This window comes from Monodelphis domestica, chromosome 3 (genome assembly GCF_027887165.1).
Source record: "Monodelphis domestica isolate mMonDom1 chromosome 3, mMonDom1.pri, whole genome shotgun sequence".
Taxonomy (NCBI): Eukaryota; Metazoa; Chordata; class Mammalia; order Didelphimorphia; family Didelphidae; genus Monodelphis; species Monodelphis domestica.
Window position 1 is genome coordinate 208,618,908 of NC_077229.1, and position 20,639 is coordinate 208,639,546.

The 20,639-nt window shown below is 39.1% G+C and overlaps 1 protein-coding gene across 1 annotated transcript in view; it reads right to left on the reverse strand.

Moving 5' to 3' along the window:
* Window positions 1-20,375, reverse strand: part of LOC130458090 (T-box transcription factor TBX21-like) — a 47,146-nt gene extending 26,771 nt beyond the window's left edge. Inside the window, exon 1 of the mRNA XM_056821054.1 lies at window positions 18,154-20,375. Coding sequence (XP_056677032.1) covers window positions 18,154-19,951 — 1,798 coding nt within the window. The 5' untranslated portion in view covers window positions 19,952-20,375. The remainder of the gene's footprint in view (window positions 1-18,153) is intronic.
* Window positions 20,376-20,639: the final 264 nt, after the last annotated feature.

Below are 20,639 nucleotides of genomic sequence, written 5' to 3' on the forward strand. Positions count from 1 at the left end.
GATCTCATCAATGTGGTTATTGATCAGAACAGATTGCAGTCCATCCAAAGTATTTTCATCCCGAATAACTCTGGCCCATATCCTTCTAAATTTTCCACAGAGATCTAGCCAATATTCTGAAAGACTTCATTTAGTACTTTAACATCAAATAAGTACCAGTACAGCACTTAAGTATTCATCTGTTATCCCTCAACTAGTTAACATGATTATAGGCAAAGAAACATGCTTACATGATTGGCAAACCTCCTTTCCTAATCATTCTCTTTCTGGATATTTTTAGGTCACTTCTTGCATAAAATTAATTGTTGGTAATATGCTGCTTAAAGCCTATTATGTATTTTATCCATTGATCTTAGCCTTAAGTTAGATTCTACATAATTTAGATTCTGCAAAACATTATGATGTTCTCTTGTTTGCAGACTGATAACATATCAGTGTTTGAAGAAGAAAAAAAAGTGTGTCTATGTGGGGAAGATTGTACTAGAGTGTGGCTTGGGATCACAGAAAACACTATATACCATCCCAAATCTAATCTAGTTTGTTTTCTTCCTTTTGGGCAATTCTTGTTCAAATCCAATTTGTCCATCTGCAGTAAAAATTGTGGAAGAGGCATGAAGGAAGAGAGAATTGCAAGCATGCAAGACAGAAAGCTGGGGACATCATCTGTCAATCAAGGTGAAGATTCCAAATGGAATGTTCCCAGAAAAGTCAGTTGGAGCCTGGCCAGGAGAGGAAAGGGGAGAGACCTTGATGGGTCTGAGAGACTGGTGGAGAAGAAGTTGAGATTTCTAGCTTTGAACTACTTCTCTTGGTTTTGGAGAAAGTCTTCCTTGGATTCTGGCTGAAAGGGGAAGAAGCTGAGAAACTGATCCCTGTTAGTTTCTGTCCTAAGCTGAAGTCTCCTGGTTTTGGAGAGAGTCTTCCTTGGCTTCTGGCTGAAGGGAGAAGAAGCTGAGAAACTGATCCCTGTTAACTTCTGTCCTAGGCTAAAGGATCCTGGGGGGGGGGGCTTCTGGAATTAGGCTGAGAAGAAATTAACTTTTGATGGTGGTTTTGTGGAGTTGGAAGAAGAAAGGAGATATAAAAGTTGTCTTCCATCTCCCTGACAGACTTTATGTCACAGTTGTGACAGGTCTGACATTTCAAAAATTCTCCTAACCCTCATTATAGATTAGGGAAACCTTCATCCTTCTCACCTCATCTTACCTCAGTTCTCCATCCTGTTGTTCCCAATAAACCTCCGTACTTGAGAAAAGAAGAGTAAAGAATATTTCTCTGAAATATCATAGTTCCCCTGAGTTACTTAGAAGGTGGCTGACCAAAACCAGGGGAGGGGAAAGGGAGGCAGAAGGGCGTGGGTAGAAAACTGGGAGGTGAAGGGTGGTATTGAAGGAGGAGGAGGTTAGGAAGAATAGTCTATTAGCCATCATCAGTGATCATCAATAGGCAATCCCAGAATATCTCCCTCTAGTAGCATCTCTCCATCTCTCAGAAGTATTTCTATCTCCATTACAAATAGCCACCCTTAGGTTCCCCTAGCATCTCTCTAGTCACAGTCAGAGTATATCCCATTACTACAACTATAATTAGTTCTACAGATTATGTCTTTATTATAAAATACAAAATCTATATATTGATGAAATAACTCTTTATTCATTTGGCTTTTCCTATATAATTATTTCTAATTTTTTGAGTGGATCTCAGTAAGAATACTCTCATATTCTGAGGTTTGGTACAATGAGTGCAAAGTTAACCAAAAAATAGGAGGATCCAGAGGACTTTTGCTGAGTATTCAAAAGTATTTGAATCAGGATTTGGATAGTCTTCCTTAACACACAAAAGAAGAGAAAGAGCATGAAAAAAAAATCCATTTCCCCTCTTGGACAGAAACCTACTCCACAAAGAATATTCCAGGACATGTGGCATTCTTCCAATATGATACAGAACAGGTCTACTAAATGTTACTTCCTCACTCCCAGAAGAGAAAACTGTCCTCAGTAAAAACTCTTACATGATTATTTCCCTCTATGAATAAGGATATCCAAGAGGAAAAAAATTTCACATATTCCTTTCCATACAGAGCACACCAAATTTTCTCTAAGTTTCTCTATACCATACCATCTCCCAAAGGTGAGAGGTTCAGAGGAATTTCCTATGGGTTCTTATTCCCAATTTTCTTTCCCCCACAGATTCTTGCCATCATAACAGCAATCCAAAAGGGATCATAAACTCAGCCAACAGGACTCTTCTTTGACTTTAAAAAAATTGTTTACAACAATTTTATTGTCATAATAAAAATTGGATTTCTGGGAAGAGAAAAGGATATCAAGGGAATTTTAGGTGACATAAAACAAAAAGATAGCAATAAAAATTTATTTTTTTTAAAAAGAGAACATTGATAACTTGGAAACAGAACAATTTTATTTAAGTGTTTAGGTCAAAAAGTCAAAATTCAAAGGGTTGAGAATTGAGAAAGGAAGTGAAAGCAAGAATTCTTGTTGCCCAATTTATGATAAGTAGTTAGAGAGACAACCCATAGAACTAAATCTTGTTAGGATGCTGCAAATGGACAATAAGTTGAGCCTAGAACTGAAGAGGAAGAGGAAAATGAGATGGCTTGTCCATCAGAACTCGCACAGTGCTTTTGATGACCCCTAACTTGTGGAACAAAAAATTTATCTTTTTAAAACTAATATTCTTCTGATGATGCTCTGTGGAGGAGAGTTATAACATATAACCTTTAAAGATTTGAAATTAAGTTTCTAATTGATTTATTTATCTATTACCAAAATAAATGGATATTTGAACTGAACTTTGTCAATTTTTGAGTCACCAAAACATTATCTATTCAAGTTTAAATCAAAGAACTTTATCTGCATTGGGTAAAAGAGATAAATAAAACATCTTTTTAGATGCTATATTTCCCTAAGTCATGAAGGGCACAACTCATGCAGCAGGACAAAGGGTATTTCCCATTTAGGAGTGGAAGTCTTTAGGGAAACGACCTTTGAAGTATGGGATTTCATTTATAGACTACTTGGTTAGAGAACCTTAGGCTTTTAGTTTCCCTTAAACCTTAGCATGCTTCCCAATGCATGATCTTCAGGTATCAGAATTATTGCAACAGATCAACAAATCACACATGAATACATAAATAATAAGTAAATATTATAAATGAGTAAACTTATCTTCTGGAGACCAACATGTTTATACATGAGCTTGTCCAAAGCTAAGAACCTCAATGATGCAAGAATTCCAAAAGGCAATTTGACATTTTGGGAATTGAAGTCATCATTATCCTAGATGTATAGCTGTCCTTCAAAATACTTGTCCCTGAAGGGCTCTATTTTTAGGATATTATGCATGTATTATATACATATGGCAAAAATTATTTTAAAAAAGAATTAAAGTTGAAGTTCATACTGGTATTAGGGTATTAGAAAATAAGTCTTGTTATATTAGTTTAGAAATAAGAAGTAGAGAAGCTGGCTTGAGAAAGAATTGGAATTTCAAACAGAGTTGAGATCAGTTTCAAGTCTTATGGTTTTTCTGTGACAGTTGCTCTCTGTGTGAGGCAGTTGGTCTCTGGCAGTTGACAGTTAGACTCTCTGAGGGCTTGGAGGAGGTAACATTTTTTTCCTCTCTCTCCTCACTGTCTGAGGTAGAAGGATAGGAGGGAAAAACATGAAGAATGAGTGTTTTCCTTTCCCAACTTAAGAAACACTAGTGACTATCTATTGCTGTTTTTATAGATTGTTTTAACTCTATGAATACCAAAGAAAACACTGTTTTTTGGTTTGGACTCTGAGTCTGCTAAGGCTCAGAATCCTAACTTGGTTCTTGCTGAGGCTCAGCCAGCTAGCCTTTGTTATTTTTATAACATGGAGACAAAGTTGAGAATTGTAAGGATAATAGTGTTAGTTTATTTAGAATAGTAAAATGTTGGGTTATTCAGATCAGAAAGGATCAGTGTAACCTGTGGAAAACAGGAGAAGTGGCTCCTTGCAGAATCAGGGAGTTTTATTTGGGTGGAGTTAGAATCCCTTAGAGTTATAAAGCCCTTTTATACCCTTATATTTTCAATGAATATTTTATTTTTTATAACAAGAGTCTCTTTAGCATCCTTGCACCTGACCGTGAAGAGAGTTCACTTATGAGCTTCACTTATGTAAACTGAAGATATTTTGTAAGCACAGCAAGCAAGTAGAGTATTGTGAACTTTAAATTACTCCATCCTACTTAGATCTTATTACCTCATGGTGAAGATAAAGTTATAATCTCCTGATTGAATAATGAAGGTACTTAGTTCTTACTTTATAGTGAAGCTAGAACTTTAAGATAAGTCTATTTTAAGATCTTAATACAAAAAGATTTTAAGTAGCTTATAAAGGGTAAATTAATCACAAAAAGGTTAAGTAACTAATAAAAGGTAAACTTAAGAAAGAAGTATTAAGTAACTCAAAAGATATAATCTAATCAAAGAAGATGAGAACTAAAGAATGGGCAGACCTGGAGGAAAGCCTCTGATGTGATTGGTAGATGTGAAAATTGAAAGGAGGGGACACAAGAGTAAAAGGTCTATATATTTGGCTCACTTCCTCTCTCTGGTACCTTTGGTGGTGGAGAGGTGGCTGGTGTCATCATGCTGGGTCTTTCAGCATCTTGGCATGGCTACAGCTATTGTCTGATTTGGTGGTGAGTCTCTGGCTGAGTTTTTCCTCCTTTACTTTCCAAACTTTATCCTCTTAGAAGCCTCCAATCTCTTTCAGAGACCCAGAGGCAGAGATCTTGATTTCTCCCCGGCACAGACTGGGCAGGAAAAATCCTATATCCTCTTCCCTCTTTCTCCTTAAATCCTTCCCTCTATATTAATTAAAATTATCATAAATTTCCAGACTGACTTGGATATTTTATTTGGGATTTTTCCCTGGTGACCAATGATTTAGATTTTAAGTCACAGCCCTAAAATTATCTTTACAAATGATGTGAATAGGCAATCCTATGCAGAAATAAAAATCTATCAATAATCACAAGTGTTCTAAATTACTCCTTATTGGAGAAATAATAATAAAAAACAACTCTGAGTCCTAGCTGTGTGACCCTGGGCAAGTCACTTGACCCCCATTGCCTAGCCCTTACCACTCTTCTGCCTTGGAGCCAATACACAGTATTGACTCCAAGATGGAAGGTAAGGGTTTAAAAAAAAACTCTGAGGTACCACCTTACACCAAGAAGATTGACCAATATGACAGCAAAGAAAAATAATAGATGTTGGAAGTGATGTGGTAAAATTGGGACACTAATACATTAATGGTGGAGTTGTGAATTGATCTAACCAATCTAGAAGGCAATTTGGAATTATGTCCAAAGGGCTTTAATGGATTGCATGCTCAATGATCCAACTATAACTACTGGGATTGTACTCCAAAGAGATAAAAAGTTTGTACAAAAATATTTATGAAAAAAACTGCATATATGCTTTGATCCATCAATGCCATTACTGGGTCTATATCCCAAAGAGAAAAAAAAAAGGTGGGGGAAGAGACCTATTTGTACAAAAATATTTATAGTACTTCTTTTTTTGTTAACAAATAATTGGAAATGGAGGGGTTGTCTAACTGATGGGAAATAACTGAAAAAGTTGTGATATGTGATTATGATGGAATACTATTTGTGTTGTAAATAAATAAGAGGGATGATTTCAGAAAAATCTGGGAAGGCTTACATGAACTGATGCAAAGTGAAGTGATCAGAACCCAAAGAACATTGTACATAGTGACAGTGATGTTTTTTGATGAACAACTTGTAAATTGACCTGGTTATTCTCAGCAATGCAAATATCTAGATAATTCCAGAACTTTATGATGAAAAATACCATCTGCCCTCTGAGAAAGAACTGATGGAGTCTGAATGCAGACTGAAACATATTATTTTTCATTTTTCTACTTTTTTCTTTTTATTTGAAATCTCTTCCACAAGAAGGCTCATTTGGAAAATGTTTATGTGATTGAGCATGTAAAATCTATGAGACTTTTATCATCCAAGACATCCAGACAGTTGTGGTTCTACCATATTTGGGTGCCTGTGGAAGAGAGGGTGATTCTCTGCTCACTCATTAATACTCTGCCTCTCTTCAAGCAAAAAAAAAGCTCATGTCAAGACTTTATTCAGTGATTTCAATGTTCCTCTTCAGAAGGGAAGGATAAACAACAGTCTTACCTACCACACCCTAAACACACACACACACACACACACACACACACACACACACACATCTTTTTCCCTTTCTCTGAAACTTGCACCCTCAGTCTTTGTATCTCTCTCTCTCTCTCTCTCTCTCTCTCTCTCTCTCTCCCTATTTCTCTCTCTCTCTCTCTTTCTCTGTATATCTCTGAGTGAGACCAACTAGACTGAAGTCTGAAAAAAGACAAACAGAAAGAAAGAAAGCAAAGAAAGAATGAAGGAAATATAGAAAGAAAGAAAAATAGGGGGAAAGAAAGAAACAAAAAAGGAAGGAAGGAAGGAAGATGGAAAAAATGAAAGAAATTAAGAAAGTATGGAAGGAAGAAGGAAAAAGGGAAGGAAAAAAGAAACAAAAAAGAATGAAAGAAAGAAAAATAAAGAAGGGAAGGAAGGAAGGAAGGAAGGAAGGAAGGAAGGAAGGAAGGAAGGAAGGAAGGAGGGAGGGAAGGAAGGAGGGAAGGAAACAAGGAAGGAAGGAAAGGAAAGAAGATAGGAGCTCCTGAGGAAACTTGTGGGCAGAAAGTCCTAATAGGCTGACTGGCCAGCCACTTTACCATCCTAACCACTTTTGCTAATATGGAAAGGATTTGGAGCTGCTGAGGGGCATTGGGGGACGGAGAAAGATCCATCCAGTGTGATAATTGGTCAGCCCCTTTACCAGCCTAAGCCCTTTTCCAAATATGGTAATATGGTGGAGCCCTTCAGAGGTCTTGGGGCCAGGGTATCCAGGGAGATTGATTGGCAAGCCACTTTACCATCCTAACCACTTTTCCTAATATGGTAAGATGGTGGAGCCCTTGAGAGGTCTTGGGGCCAGGGTATCCAGGGAGATTAATTGGCAAGCCACTTTACTATCCTAACCACTTTTCCTAATATGGAAAGATGATGGAGCCCTTGAGAGGTCTTGGGGCCAGGGTATCCAGAGAGATTAATTGGCAAGCCACTTTACCAACCTAAGCCCTTTTCAAAATATGGTAAGATGGTGGAGACCTTGAGAGGTCTTGAGGCCAGGGTATCCAGAGAGATTGATTGGCAAGCCACTTTACCAACCTAAGCCCTTTTCCAAATATGGTAAGATGGCTATCATGTCTGCCCCTGCCCTAGGCATCCCAGATTACAACAAGCCATTTACATTATATGTGCATGAGCGAAGAGGAGTAGCCTCAGGCATGGTAACTCAGACTTTGGGACCTTCTCAGCACCCAATTGCTTATTATTCTGCCCAACTAGACCCAGTAGCAGCAGGAGCACCACCATGCCTTAGAGGAGTAGCTGCTACAGCCTTACTAGTAACAAAAACCGTTGATTTAGTATTGGGATGTCCATTAACAATAATGTGCCCACATGAGATAGAAGCATTATTGATAAAACATAGAACACAGGCATTCTCGGATCAGAGAATTACAAGGTATGAAATAACCTTATTAAATAGTGAAAATATTACCTTGAAACGCTGTTCAACTCTTAACCCTGCCACCTTGCTTCCAGATTTATTTACTTCAGGAGAACCATTACATAACTGTGAAACATGAGTGTCCATGTCAAAAAAAGCCTCGAGATAATCTCTTGGACACTCCCTTAGACAATGCAGATCTGATTTTATTTACTGATGGTTCCTCTTTTATGAGGGATGGCATACGTTACACTGGAGCTGCCGTAGTCTCAGAATTTGCCACTGAATGGTCAGCTTCACTACCTTCTAACATTGGTGCTCAAGGAGCAGAACTCATAGCTCTAAAACAAGCTTGTATAATTGCCAAGGATAAAAAGGCAACACTTTATCCGGATTCTAGATATGCTTTTGGCATTTGTCACTCAGTCGGGATGCTATGGCTCCAGAAAGGATTTTTAACCTCAGCTGGAAAATCCATAGCTAATGCAGAAATTAGTAATGAAGTTCTTTCTGCTCTCAAACTGCCTAAAGCCCTAGCTGTAGTTCATTGCTCTGCCCATACAGGTGGCTCTGACCCTGTCTCTAGGGGAAATGACCAAGCAGATGCCACTGCAAAATTAGCAGCCATAGAAGGACCTGGATTAATTTTAACATTAACAACCACTGATAATTTAAATGTATCACTTTCCTATAATGAAAAGGAAGTGGAAAAATAGAAACAAAAATTTAAAGCAAAACAGATTAATGGAGTATGGGTGTCATCTGAAGGAAAAGCCCTGCTCCCTAGAAGTTACTATAACCAAATTTGCCAATCTATTCATAAAAATGGTCATTTTGGCACCCAGGGCATCGTGGACTCTGTCAAGAGAGTATGGATAGCCTCTGGTATAACTACTATAGCCTCTAAAGTACGTTCAGCCTGCTCTATTTGCCAGGCATATAACCAACCTGCAGATTTCATTTGCTTCTCTCACCTCTTTCTTATTTATTTTTTTTTATTTGATTTATTTGATTCATCTAGTTCGGATAGGGGAAGGTTCAGATCTCCCACTAGTATAGTTTTTCTATCTATTTATTCCTTGAGCTCCTCTAGTTTCTCCTTTAAAAATTTGGATTGTTAGATTTAAATTAGTTTTGAGGAAGGATTTAAGCTGGTGGCAAAGGTTTTAAATGGATAAACACACCTAAGGAACTTTAAAGACTAGTGGCTATATTCTAAGGCATTTCAGACTCCAATGGTTTATAAAAATCTCTGTATTCTATTGCATTTTTTGTTATGGTTTAACTTTGTGATTTTAAGTTCATATATTACTGGATTCAATATTATTCTGCTTGAACTGAAGGTTGATTCACTTTATTTTGAATGTACTGAGTTTTGAAATTCGTTTGTTTTTCCCCTATAACTGTGTTGAAAAAATTTTAGTGATTAAGCCCATATATGAAAAAACAGCTTTTTTTCTATTTTGCCGAGGATAGATGGACTTCAGAACTGGTTATAATTTTATTAACAACCTTGGAAAAAATTAATGTGCTAAATACCTCAAATGATTTTATTTTAAGGGTTTTTTAAATATGATTTTTGGAACTTTTTAAAAACAATCTCTGGTTATTTTTACCTGCCCCTACCATGAGGTAAGGCCTGAAATGCCTTAGAATATAGCCACTAGTCTTTAAAGTTCCTTAGGTGTGTTTATCCATTTAAATGTCTATTGTCCGAAGGCAGAGTAGTAAGAGCTAGGCAATGGGGGTTAAGGGGTCTGTCCAGGGCCCCATAGCTGGGAAATATCTGAGGCCAGATTTTTACCCAGGACAGAATGTCTTCAGGTCTGGCTCCCAGTTCGTTGAGCCACCCATTTGACTCCCCAAAGTTGAATCTTTGGGCTGAATCTTTCTTCTGGCATGCAGGTGAAATCAACGAAATTACCAGAACAGTCAAAAGGGATTCTTTTAAACAGCCCATTGCTATTAAGTTTCTGTTTGAAAAATCTGTTTCTTCTCCTCTCCCTTTTCTCTCTCCCTGCTCTGATACCCCTGTGGCCAATACCCCCATCGATGTGGAGGCTTATCCTAAAGGAAAATTACCTGGTCTCCTTTACCTCTCTCCCCTCCACCCACGTGGCCAATACTGTTACCAGCTGGTAGCAATGAGTCCTCAGCAATCTACTCCAAGGATCTGGGTGATGAGGCGGCTGGTGTCATGCTCCTGGGTCTGGGGCTGGGGTGATGAGCCATTTGGGTCAGAGGCCAGATGGGCGAGAGACAGACCTCCGGGGTGGGTCGGGCTGGGAGCCGGAGCGCAGCTCGGGCACCAGGTGAGAGGCCAGGAGCAGAAGCAGGAGCCAGAGAGGGCCCCAGGCAGGAGCTGATCAAGATGGTTTTCTAAAGAGCATCTCGCAGAACCGAGGCTTTAAAAAAAATCATTATCTAGGCTAAAAAATTTGAGAAGTTCTCATCCAATCTAGTGGTCACCAAAACTGTAAAGATTAAAATTAGGGAATATGTCGGTAGACTGAGGCAGGTAGAAATTAGTTTCTCTCTGCAAGGAGTATTATATTTTTTAGAGGTTTATTAAGGATTAAGGATTAAAGAATATACAAGTAAGAAACATGTGCCTAGGCCAGAGGCCTAGACAAAATAACCTCACATCACCGAAGAGACGTGTCTGCTCCAAAACAGAAGTCCAAAAGAGAGAGCCCCCAAAAACCTTTGCCACCAGCTTAAATCCTTCCTCGATCTCAGCCTACCTCAGAATTCCCGTGAGATTACAAAGCATTTTGGGGAAGTGGAGCAAAGGCTTGTGGGGATTGTAGTCCTGTATTCGAGTCTATTTTTTACAATAGGATACTAGCAAAAGTCATAGTAGATCAACTAACCAGATGGCCAGAAGCATTTCCTACGACCGGAGCCACAGCAGATTTTGTTGCAAAGATACTTTTAAAGGAAATTATTCCTCATTTTGGCCTGCCAGTACATATTGACTTCGATAGAGGGAGTCGTTTTACCGATTCTGTCTTAAACCAAATATATTCTTGCTTGGGGATAACTCCCAAATTCCATGTTCCATATCACCCCCAGAGCTCAGGCCAAGTGGAGAGGATGAATAAAGAACTTAAGACTATGATTGGCAAATTATGCACTGAGACCCATTTAAAATGGCCTGAAATTCTCCCTCTGGCCCTATTTTCTCTTAGAAGCAGGCCTAGAGGAGACTTACATATTTCACTATTTGAGATGCTTTTTGGACATCCCGCCTATACAGGCTAAGCCTTTCTCCCTGGCTTATACATCACTATTAGGGGGAGATATTACTATTGCTTCCTATATACAGGAGTTACAGCACAAACTACGTGAACTTCATGAATCTGGAGCTGCAGTACAAGCTGGACCATTAGACTTTTCTCTGCATGATCTGAACCCAGGAGATAAAGTTTATATCAAGAATTTCAAGTGAACTGGAGCAACTCAACCTTCATGGGAAGGACCATTCCAAATATTATTAACTACTCCAACATCTATAAAGATTGGAGAAAGAGACTCTTGGATTCACTGCTCACATGTGAAGAAAGCATCTTCTGCTGAGACTGATTGACTCTATCCTACCATATGAATTGTGACTATATCTTATCATATGAATTGGAGATAATACTACATAGACAAATGGATGCTGTTTTTTCAAGAACACATTGAATTACTGATTTTTTTCTTATATTTCTTATTTCTTTTCTTTTATTTTTCGATCAGAATATTTGATTTTTTTCTCATTTTTTGTACTGAAGGTACACATAATTAATATTAATATTATTTTTATCCTGCAGTAATACAAGTTAATATATATACTCTTGCTATCATATCAATATATGCCTAAAAGCTTTAAACTATGGGAACCTGCCATTTATTGATAAAATATTATAGGACTGTGATTAATGTTTGTGTCTGATTCCAGGAAAAGGGATAAAAACAAGGAGCACAGACTAAACCTGAATAGTGCCAATAGAGCACACAGGAAATATTAAAGTGAGACTCAAGGTTGCGATGCTTAACTTATGTTTAAGTCGTAGGACTTCCTTGTATCTACACTCTTTATGATGTACTCAAACAAGTACAAAGCTTGACTATCATGCTGGCTCCCTATATCCCTGAGAATGACAAAAAAAATCAGACGAGGGAATGACATTTCCCCATCAGAATAGAATTCTAATTCTTTTCTTCTTATATTATGGCAACTTCCTGTAGTCTTGGCTACAAATGGCTAAGTGAAATATTACTGCATTCTGTCCTACATACTTGTGGGATAGAAATTACTTTAAACTGGACCTATACAAGGCGTATTTTGAATTTTTCTTATGTTTTTGATTATTTTTCTATTCTTTTGATAATTGGCACATACACCCCCATAACTGAACATTGCATTCTGAGCTAAACTTGATATTTTTTTAATACTTACTTCAGGGGGGATTGTATTTTAATTTAAATTGTAAGAGTTTTTGAATTTTTTTGTTTAAGATTGTATTTTTATAAAAATCCAAGAATTTTGAATTTTGTTTAAGATTGTACTTTTGTAAAAATTCAAGATTTGATTGTGTTCGAGAAAAGATCTTCAAGAAATAAGCTTGAAACTTTTATATCCAGAGAATGAACTGTTGCAGAAAGATGCCAAAAACCTACACTTCATCAAGAAGATCAAGAATGAACTTTGGATATGATTGATTGGACTGAACTTTTGATTGAATATTTATTGTAATTGTACACATTTATGCCAAAAGAGATGGCCCCTAATTTGGCTTTCTGTCAATGTGCCTAGCAAAAAATTGGTTTTGCTGTCTTTTCTTTTCTATTTCCTCTCTCACTATTCTAATTCTCTTAGAAAATTGAATATTGTGTATATCTATAGTTAGAATTAAATTCAGAATTACAAAATTGATTATGTTGTTTGATCAATGGGGAGACTGGTCTCCCATGATCATCAGGGGGGATTGTAAACCTTAAAATTTCTTAGACTTATGAATGTTGGAAAATTCCCCATTGGGAAATTTCATACTTGAAAAAAGTTCCTACTGATAGTAAGAATTCTATTGGAATATGAAACTCCTTGGCATGGGAGGATCCTTCTCCTCCCTACTTAAGACTACTTTAGGACAGAAACCTTTTGCTAAACAATGGAAAGGGCTTTGACCTGTGCTTAAGCATAGAACAGGAAGTTCTTTGAGTCATGATTGATTTTAGAATTGATAAAATAGAGATACTTGGAATGACAGAACCAGGTCTTGGAAACTACAATCTCCACCCTACTCAGAGTAACAGGATTTAGGAAGGGCTGCAGCAAAGATCAAGATTTAATTATTTGAGAATATGACCTTCAACAGACATGTGCAAAGGGGACAGAGCTCTGGGCGGTCCTGGGTTAAGCTAGAGCCACCATTGGCACAGGGGTGACATTGACAGTGATTGGTAGATGTGAGAACTCAGGGGAGGGAACGTAGATTGTTTGCTTAAAGATAGGGGGGTCTGAGGACTAAGGAGGAGAGGTTTTGCTCTGGAAGAGGTCTGAGAGGAGAGAGGTTCTGGAGGGAGAGCTCCTGTAGAGGTCTTGAAGGAGGTAGTGAAAGGAGAACTCAGGAGGAGTCAGGAGGAGAATTCTCTGGAAACATTTCTTGAAAGGAGGCTCTCTTAAAGGTGGAGCCTGAGGTTAGTATGAGAAGGCCTTACCTAGAGAGATCTTGGGTGAGTGATAAAATCAACTGACTGATTTATCTCTTAGGACTGAGGTCTAGGCCTTATTGGCTTGTTCCTTTCTTCCTTTCTCTCTTTTTCTATTGATTAATCAGTGTATTATAAATTAAATTTCTCTATAAAACCCAGTTGGCTTGGGCATATTCATAAATTGGGAATATATTCCCTGGTGATCATCTTATATTTATATAAACCCAAGACACAGTAGAAAACATATTTCAGTGGTCATAATTGATATATATACTTCCCTTGTTCCCAAACATTTTAATTATCACAGTTTATGGCTCCCACTCTCTTATCTACAACTATTTAACGCTCAAAACTAATTTAAATCTAACAATCCAAATTTTTAAAGGAGAAACTAGAGGAGCTCAAGGAATAAATAGATAGAAAAACTATACTAGTGGGAGATCTGAACCTTCCCCTATCCGAACTAGATGAATCAAATAAAAAAATAAATAAGAAAGAGGTGAGAGAAGCAAATGAAATCTTAGAAAAACTAGAGTTAGTAAACATATGGAGAAAAATAAGTAGTGACAAAAAGGAATACACCTTCTTTTCAGCAGCACATCTTACATTCACAAAAATTGACCATGTACTAGGACACAAAATCATTGCAAACAAGTGCAAATGGGCAGAAATAATAAATGCAACCTTCTCAGACCACAATGTAATGAAAATAATAATTAGTAGGGGTATATGGAGAGATAAATCAAAAATTAATTGGAAATTAAACACTATGATTCTCCAAAACCAGCTAGTAAAAGAACAAATTGTAGAAACAATTAATAACTTCATTGAAGAAAATGACAATGGTGAGACATCCTTTCAAAACCTATGGGAGGCAGCCAAAGCAGTACTCAGGGGGAAATTTATATCCTTGAGTTCATATATAAACAAATTAAGAAGGGCAGAGGTCAATGAATTGGGCATGCAGATTAAAAAACTAGAAAGTGAACATATTAAAAACCCTCAGATGAAGACTAAATTAGAGATCCTAAAAATCAAAGAGAAATCAATAAAATTGAAAGTCAAAGAGCTATTGATTTAATAAATAAGACTAGAAGCTGGTACTTTGAAAAAACAAATAAAATTGACAAATTACTAGTCAGTCTAATTAAAAAAAGGAAAGAAAAAAGCCAAATTGACAGTATCCAAGATGAAAAGGGAGACCTCACTTCTAATAAAGAGGAAATCAAGGCAATCACTAAAAACTACTATGCCCAATTATATGGCAAAAAATATGGCAATCTAAGTGATATGGATGAATACTTACAAAAATATAAATTGCCTAGGCTAAAAGAAGAAGAAATAAATTACCTAAACAACCCCATATCAGAAACAGAAATTGAACAAGCCATCAAAGAACTCCCCTAAGAAAAAATTTCCAGGTCCAGAAGGATTCACAAATGAATTCTATCAAGCATTCAAAGAACAGCTAACCCCAATACTATACAAACTATTTGACAGAATAAGCCGGGAAGGGGTTCTACCAAATTCTTTTTATGACACAAACATGGTACTGATCCCAAAGCCAGGCAGGTTAAAAACAGAGAAAGAAAACTATAGGCCAATCTCCCTAATGAATAGAGATGCAAAAATCTTAAATAGGATACTAGCAAAATGACTCCAGCAAGTCATCACAAGGGTTATCCACTACTATCAGGTAGGATTCATACCAGGAATGCAAGGATGGTTCAATATTAGGAAAACCATCCACATAATTAATTATATAAACAAGCAAACCGACAAAAATCACATGATTATCTCAATAGATGCAGAAAAAGCCTTTGACAAAATACAACACCCATTCCTAGTGAAAACACTAGAAAGTATAGGAATAGAAGGGCCTTTCCTAAAAATAATAAATAGTATATACTTAAAACCATCAGCAAACATCATCTGCAATGGGGGAAAACTCAAAACATTCCCAATAAGATCAGGAGTCAAACAAGGATGCCCATTATCACCTTTATTATTTAATATTGGACTAGAAACACTAGCAGTAGCAATTAGAGAAGAAAATTAAATTGAAGGTATTAAAATTGGCAGTGAGGAGACCAAGCTGTCACACTCTTTGTAGATGATATGATGATTTACTTAAAGAATCCTAGGGAATCAACCAAAAACTAATCGAAATAATCAACAACTTTAGCAAAGTTGCAGGATACAAAATAAACCCACATAAGTCACCAGCATTTCTATATATCTCCAACTCAGTTCAGCAGCAAGAATTAGAAAGAGAAATTCCATTTAAAGTCACCCGAGACAATATAAAATACTTAGGAATCTATCTGCCGAGACAAATGCAGGAACTATATGAACACAACTACAAAACACTCTCGACACAATTAAAACTAGATTTAAAAAATTGGAAAAACATTGATTGCTCATGGGTAGGATGAGCTAACATGGTAAAAAATGACCACCCTACCCAAACTTATGTATCTATTTAGTGCCATACCCATTGAACTACCAAAAAACTATTTTACTGAATTAGAGAAAACCATAACAAAGTTCAATTGGAAGAATAAAGGATCAAGGATATCCAGGGGAATAATGAAAAAAATAAAAAAGGAAGGTGGCCTCTCAGTCCCAGATCTCAAACTATATTACAAAGCAGCGGTCTTCAAAACAATTATTACTGGCTAAGAGACAGAAAGGAGGATCAGTGGAATAGACTTGGCGTAAATGACCTCAGCAAGACAGTCTTTGACAAACGCAAAGAACCCAGCTTTTGGGACAAAAATCCAGTATTTGATAAAATCTGCTGGGAAAATTGGAAGACAGTGTGGGAGAGATTAGGTTTGGATCAACACCTCACACCCTACACCAAGATAAACTCAGAATGGGACTTGATATAAAGAAGGAAACTATAAGTAAATTAGGTGAACACAGAATAGTGTACATGTCAGACCTTTGGGAAGGGAAAGATTTTAAAACCACGCAAGACTTAGAAAGAGTCACAAAATGCAAAATAAATAATTTTGACTACATCAAATTAAAAAGGTTTTGTACAAACAAAACCAATGTAAATAAAATCAGAAGGAAAACAACAAATTGGGAAACAATCTTCATAACAAAAACCTCTGAAAAAGGTCTAATTACTCAAATCTATAAAGAGGTAAACCAGTTGTACAAAAAATCAAGCCATTCTCCAATTGAAAAATGGGCAAGGGACATGAATAGGCAATTTTCAGTTAAAGAAATCAAGACTCTTAATAAGCACGTGAAAAAGTGTTCTACATCTCTTATAATCAGAGAGATGCAAATCAAAACAACTCTGAAGTATCACCTCACACCTAGCAGATTGTTCAACATGACAGCAAAGGAAAGTAATGAATGCTGGAGGGGGTGTGGCAAAGTAGGGACATTAATGCATTGCTGGTGGAGTTGTGAATTGATCCAACCAAACTGGAGGGCAATTTGGAACTATGCCCAAAGGGCAATAAAAGACTGTCTGACCTTTGATCCAGCCATAGCACTGCTGGGTTTGTACCCCAAAGAGATAATAAGGAAAAAGACTTGTACAAGAATATTCATAGCTGTGCTCTTTGTGGTGTCCAAAAATTGGAAAATGAGGGGATGCCCATCAATTGGGGAATGGCTGGACAAATTGTGGTATATGTTGGTGATGGAATACTATTGTGCTCAAAGGAATAATAAAGTGGAGGAATTCCATGGAGACTGGAACAACCTCCAGGAAGTGATGCAGAGTGAGAGGAGCAGAACCAGGAGAACATTGTACACAGAGACTGACACATTGTGGTACAAGAGAATATAATGGACTTCTCCAGTAATGGCTTTACAATGTCCCTGAACAACCTGTAGCGATCTAGGAGGAAAAAAAAAACAAACTATCCACAAGCAGGGGACAAACCGAGGGAGTAAAAACACCGAGGAAAAGCAACTGCCTGACTACAGAGGTTGAGGGGACATAATCGAGGAGAGATGCTAAATGAGCACCCTAATGCAAATACCAACAACAAGGAAATGTGTTCAGAGCAAGGACACATGTGATACCTAAATCTCCATGTCTGTTATATGCAGTATAAGGATTAAAATACAGCAGGGGCATCTCTTAGAGAGAAAAGACCTTTATTTGAATCATCTGTGGTAACAGCTGCTTAATGTCTTAAGTAGGGAGGTGAAGGATCCTCCCATGTCAAGGGGTTTCACATTCCAATAGAGTTCTTACTATCAGTAGGAAATTTTTTCCAATATTCATAAGTCTAAGAAATTTTAAGGTTTACAGTACTTACAGTGGTTCCTGGGCAGGTTTGAAGAGGTAATGGATCTCATTTTTCGTGAGAAACCTTTGTATTCTATATTTCCGTGGCTGAAAGAGTGTCAATGATTGTAAGCTATATATAGTTGGTTTTTGAAACAGTATTATTATTTTTTTGCTGGCATGTGCTATATACTATTTCAGTTTTATTTTTCCTCTCCATTCTGTATTTGAAGCACATGTCACCAGCATTGAGAAGATTTTCTTTACCTTTTTTTTTTATTTTGCAGTAATATAGTGTAATGGGTGTTGTTGCCAGTGGATTCACTGGCTCCCAGATACTTGTTTTCTTGTTCTCTTGTTTTCCAGGCTGAAGCTGAGGAATCTTTGGCTGAGTCCAATGGAGATAAGCATCTCTTCTTAGATGGTCTTTGCCCCAGGTGGGAAACATCTGAAGGGGAACTGGGAATGGATGGGCAGAGTGGCTCTTGTAGTTTTTCTTCTTCCTCAGTCCCTCCTTGCTGGGTCATTGCATTTCCAGATTGGAGAGATTCCATACCGTTCCCATTGGAGGTGCTATTTGAGAGGGAAGATGACCAGTTCCCTTGTGTGATGTGGGTACCTGGTCTGTGGTCATTAGCCATGGCAGGTGGATAGCTGTCAGGAAATAGATCACACAGAGCAGCATGCAGGACCATGTCAATGGAGTCAGAAGGAAGCTCTGAAGGTGACTGAGTCTCCTGGATGGAATTCCCAGAAGTTGGGTTCATCATCTCTTTGGTTTGATCAGTATCCTCTTGCAGGACTACTGGATAGCAAGAGCCTTCAGCAACAGCTTCATGGAAGTTGTTGCCACTGGATTCACTGGCTCCAAGGCCCTTCTCTTGTTCTCTGGTTTTCCAAGCTGAAGTTGAGGAATACTTGTCTGAGTCTACTGGAGATAAGCATCTCTTCTTTGAAGGTCTTTGCCCCAAGTGGGACACATCTGACAGGTAGCTGTAGTTGGAGGAGAAGAGTTGATCTTGAAGTCTTTCCTCTTCCTCAGTTCCAGTTCTTGCTTGCTGAGGCTTTGAATTAACAGACTGGAAACATTCCATACCATTCTCATTAGAGGTGCAATTTGAGAGGGCACATGACCAATTCCCTTGTGTGATGGGGGTATCTGTGCTGGGGTGGTAAGACACATCATTTTGAGATGTACAGGGCAGAAGGTCAGGGTTCAGACCTTCCCCAGTTAAGGGCAAGACCAGGCTGGTGGTACTTCTGCTGTCACTGGTTTCATAGAGCTGTCCTGATGGTGACTGGGATCCACACATGAAATCACAGTCCTTCTCTTGGCCAGGTCCCTGTTGGACCTGGAGGGGGTAGTTAGAAACTAACAAAGCTGTTGGAGATGAGGTGGAGCCACTGCACTCCCCAGCAGGAGGAGACTTCTGCAAGCTTTCTCCAGGACAGGAAGGTTTTCGTCTAAAACCACTAGCGAAGGGATTGTTTTGAATTTTGAGGCGTCTGATCCCAGGATTTTGATAGACGGTCACAGCGATAAACTCTGTGTCAGGGAAGGTGAAGTTGTGCCTTGAGGAGGAGGCATCGCTGACTTCTTCAATGTGAAGCCTGGGCTGGTATTTGTGGAGAGACTTCAATAAGATCGGGGCCTGGCTGCCATTCTTGCAAGCTGTCTCCTTGTTGGTGAGCTTGAGGTCTTTAAAGGCTATCTCCCTGTCCATCCAGTGGGCCCCGGTGTTGGGTGAGTCAGGATGTTGATAGAAGCGGTTGCCTGGCAGTTTATCCTCTCCATTTTCGTCTTTGAGGGGGAGCCATTGCCCCTTCTGATATCGCCAGTGATGTTTGTCTACGGGTTCCACTCCGATAAAGACGTGGTAAAGGGCACTGGGGTCCATACCCTGGATTTTGTAAACCAGGAAGGGGAACATGTTTCGACCTTGCTTGCTGAGGATCATTTCATTCTGCTGCCTGGAAAACTGGAGCCACAGGGTGTGGTTGCAGAGGCGCACTTTCAGTCTTCCAGAGCTTGAAGTGCCTGGAATGTGCAGAGAGTTTTGGACACCCAGTCTGGGTGCCAAGGAGCGATTTGCTTCGGAGCCAGGCGGGTCCTGACAGCTGTCAGCGTCGATACCCTCCGGGGCCGTGTCATTCTGGGCGGGTTGCAGCAGTCCAGGGCAGCTGGCTGAAAGGATGCCCTGGGCCATTCGGTTGCCTTCCGTGGAGGAGTCATCGTTGGGTCGGCAGGTGCTTTCAGCTCCTCTCGTGCTGAGAGAAGACCCTGGGTCGGGCTGGTCAGAGGAGAGACGTTGCCTGTCCCTTAACCTTGTTCGATACTTCTTGGCCTCAGGCATGCCGGAGCTGCTGTCTCTGCCCAAAACTGGAGAGCGAGTCTTCAGCACTGGTCAGCACTGGTCACGCTTTTGGCAGCAGGCAGGGTTGCTAAGCCCAGAAAACTTGGGGCTGCCCCTTCCGCTGGTCAGCTCCCTCTCCACTAGCAAGGGCTCTGCACTTCAGTCCCAACTCGACTGCCCAAATGATTCCCTAGCCCTAGGTTGGCGGCGGAGGAGAGAGTGGTGGGGGAGCGGGAATGGCGTACCTTACCTGGTCGATGGCTATCTGTCCCTCGATGTCCCTTTGAATTTCTTTCGAAAGTGCAAGACTCCTTTCGGCTTGGTGCAGAATCAAGAGGAGTCGCAAAGTCCCAGAGGCTGAAACTCTGAGATTCAAAGTTTTTCAGGCTCTATAGTCTCAAGCGGGCCAGCGTGGATCCGGAAGGATGTGTTGGCTCGATAGACTAATGGGTTTCGCGCCAGTGTGTCCTCTTATAGAGAGTCAGGCAGCCTATCCCAGGATGCTACGTCAGGCCACTGGAGAGCCTATCAGGTGACTGCCCAAACAGACTATCTGAACACTCTGCCCCCAAGGCCCCTCAAGGGCTCTACCATCTTACCATATTAGGAAAAGGGTTTAGGAAGGGCAAGTGGCTGGCCAATCAGTGTACATGGATACCCTGGCCTCAAGACCTGTCAAGGGCTCCAC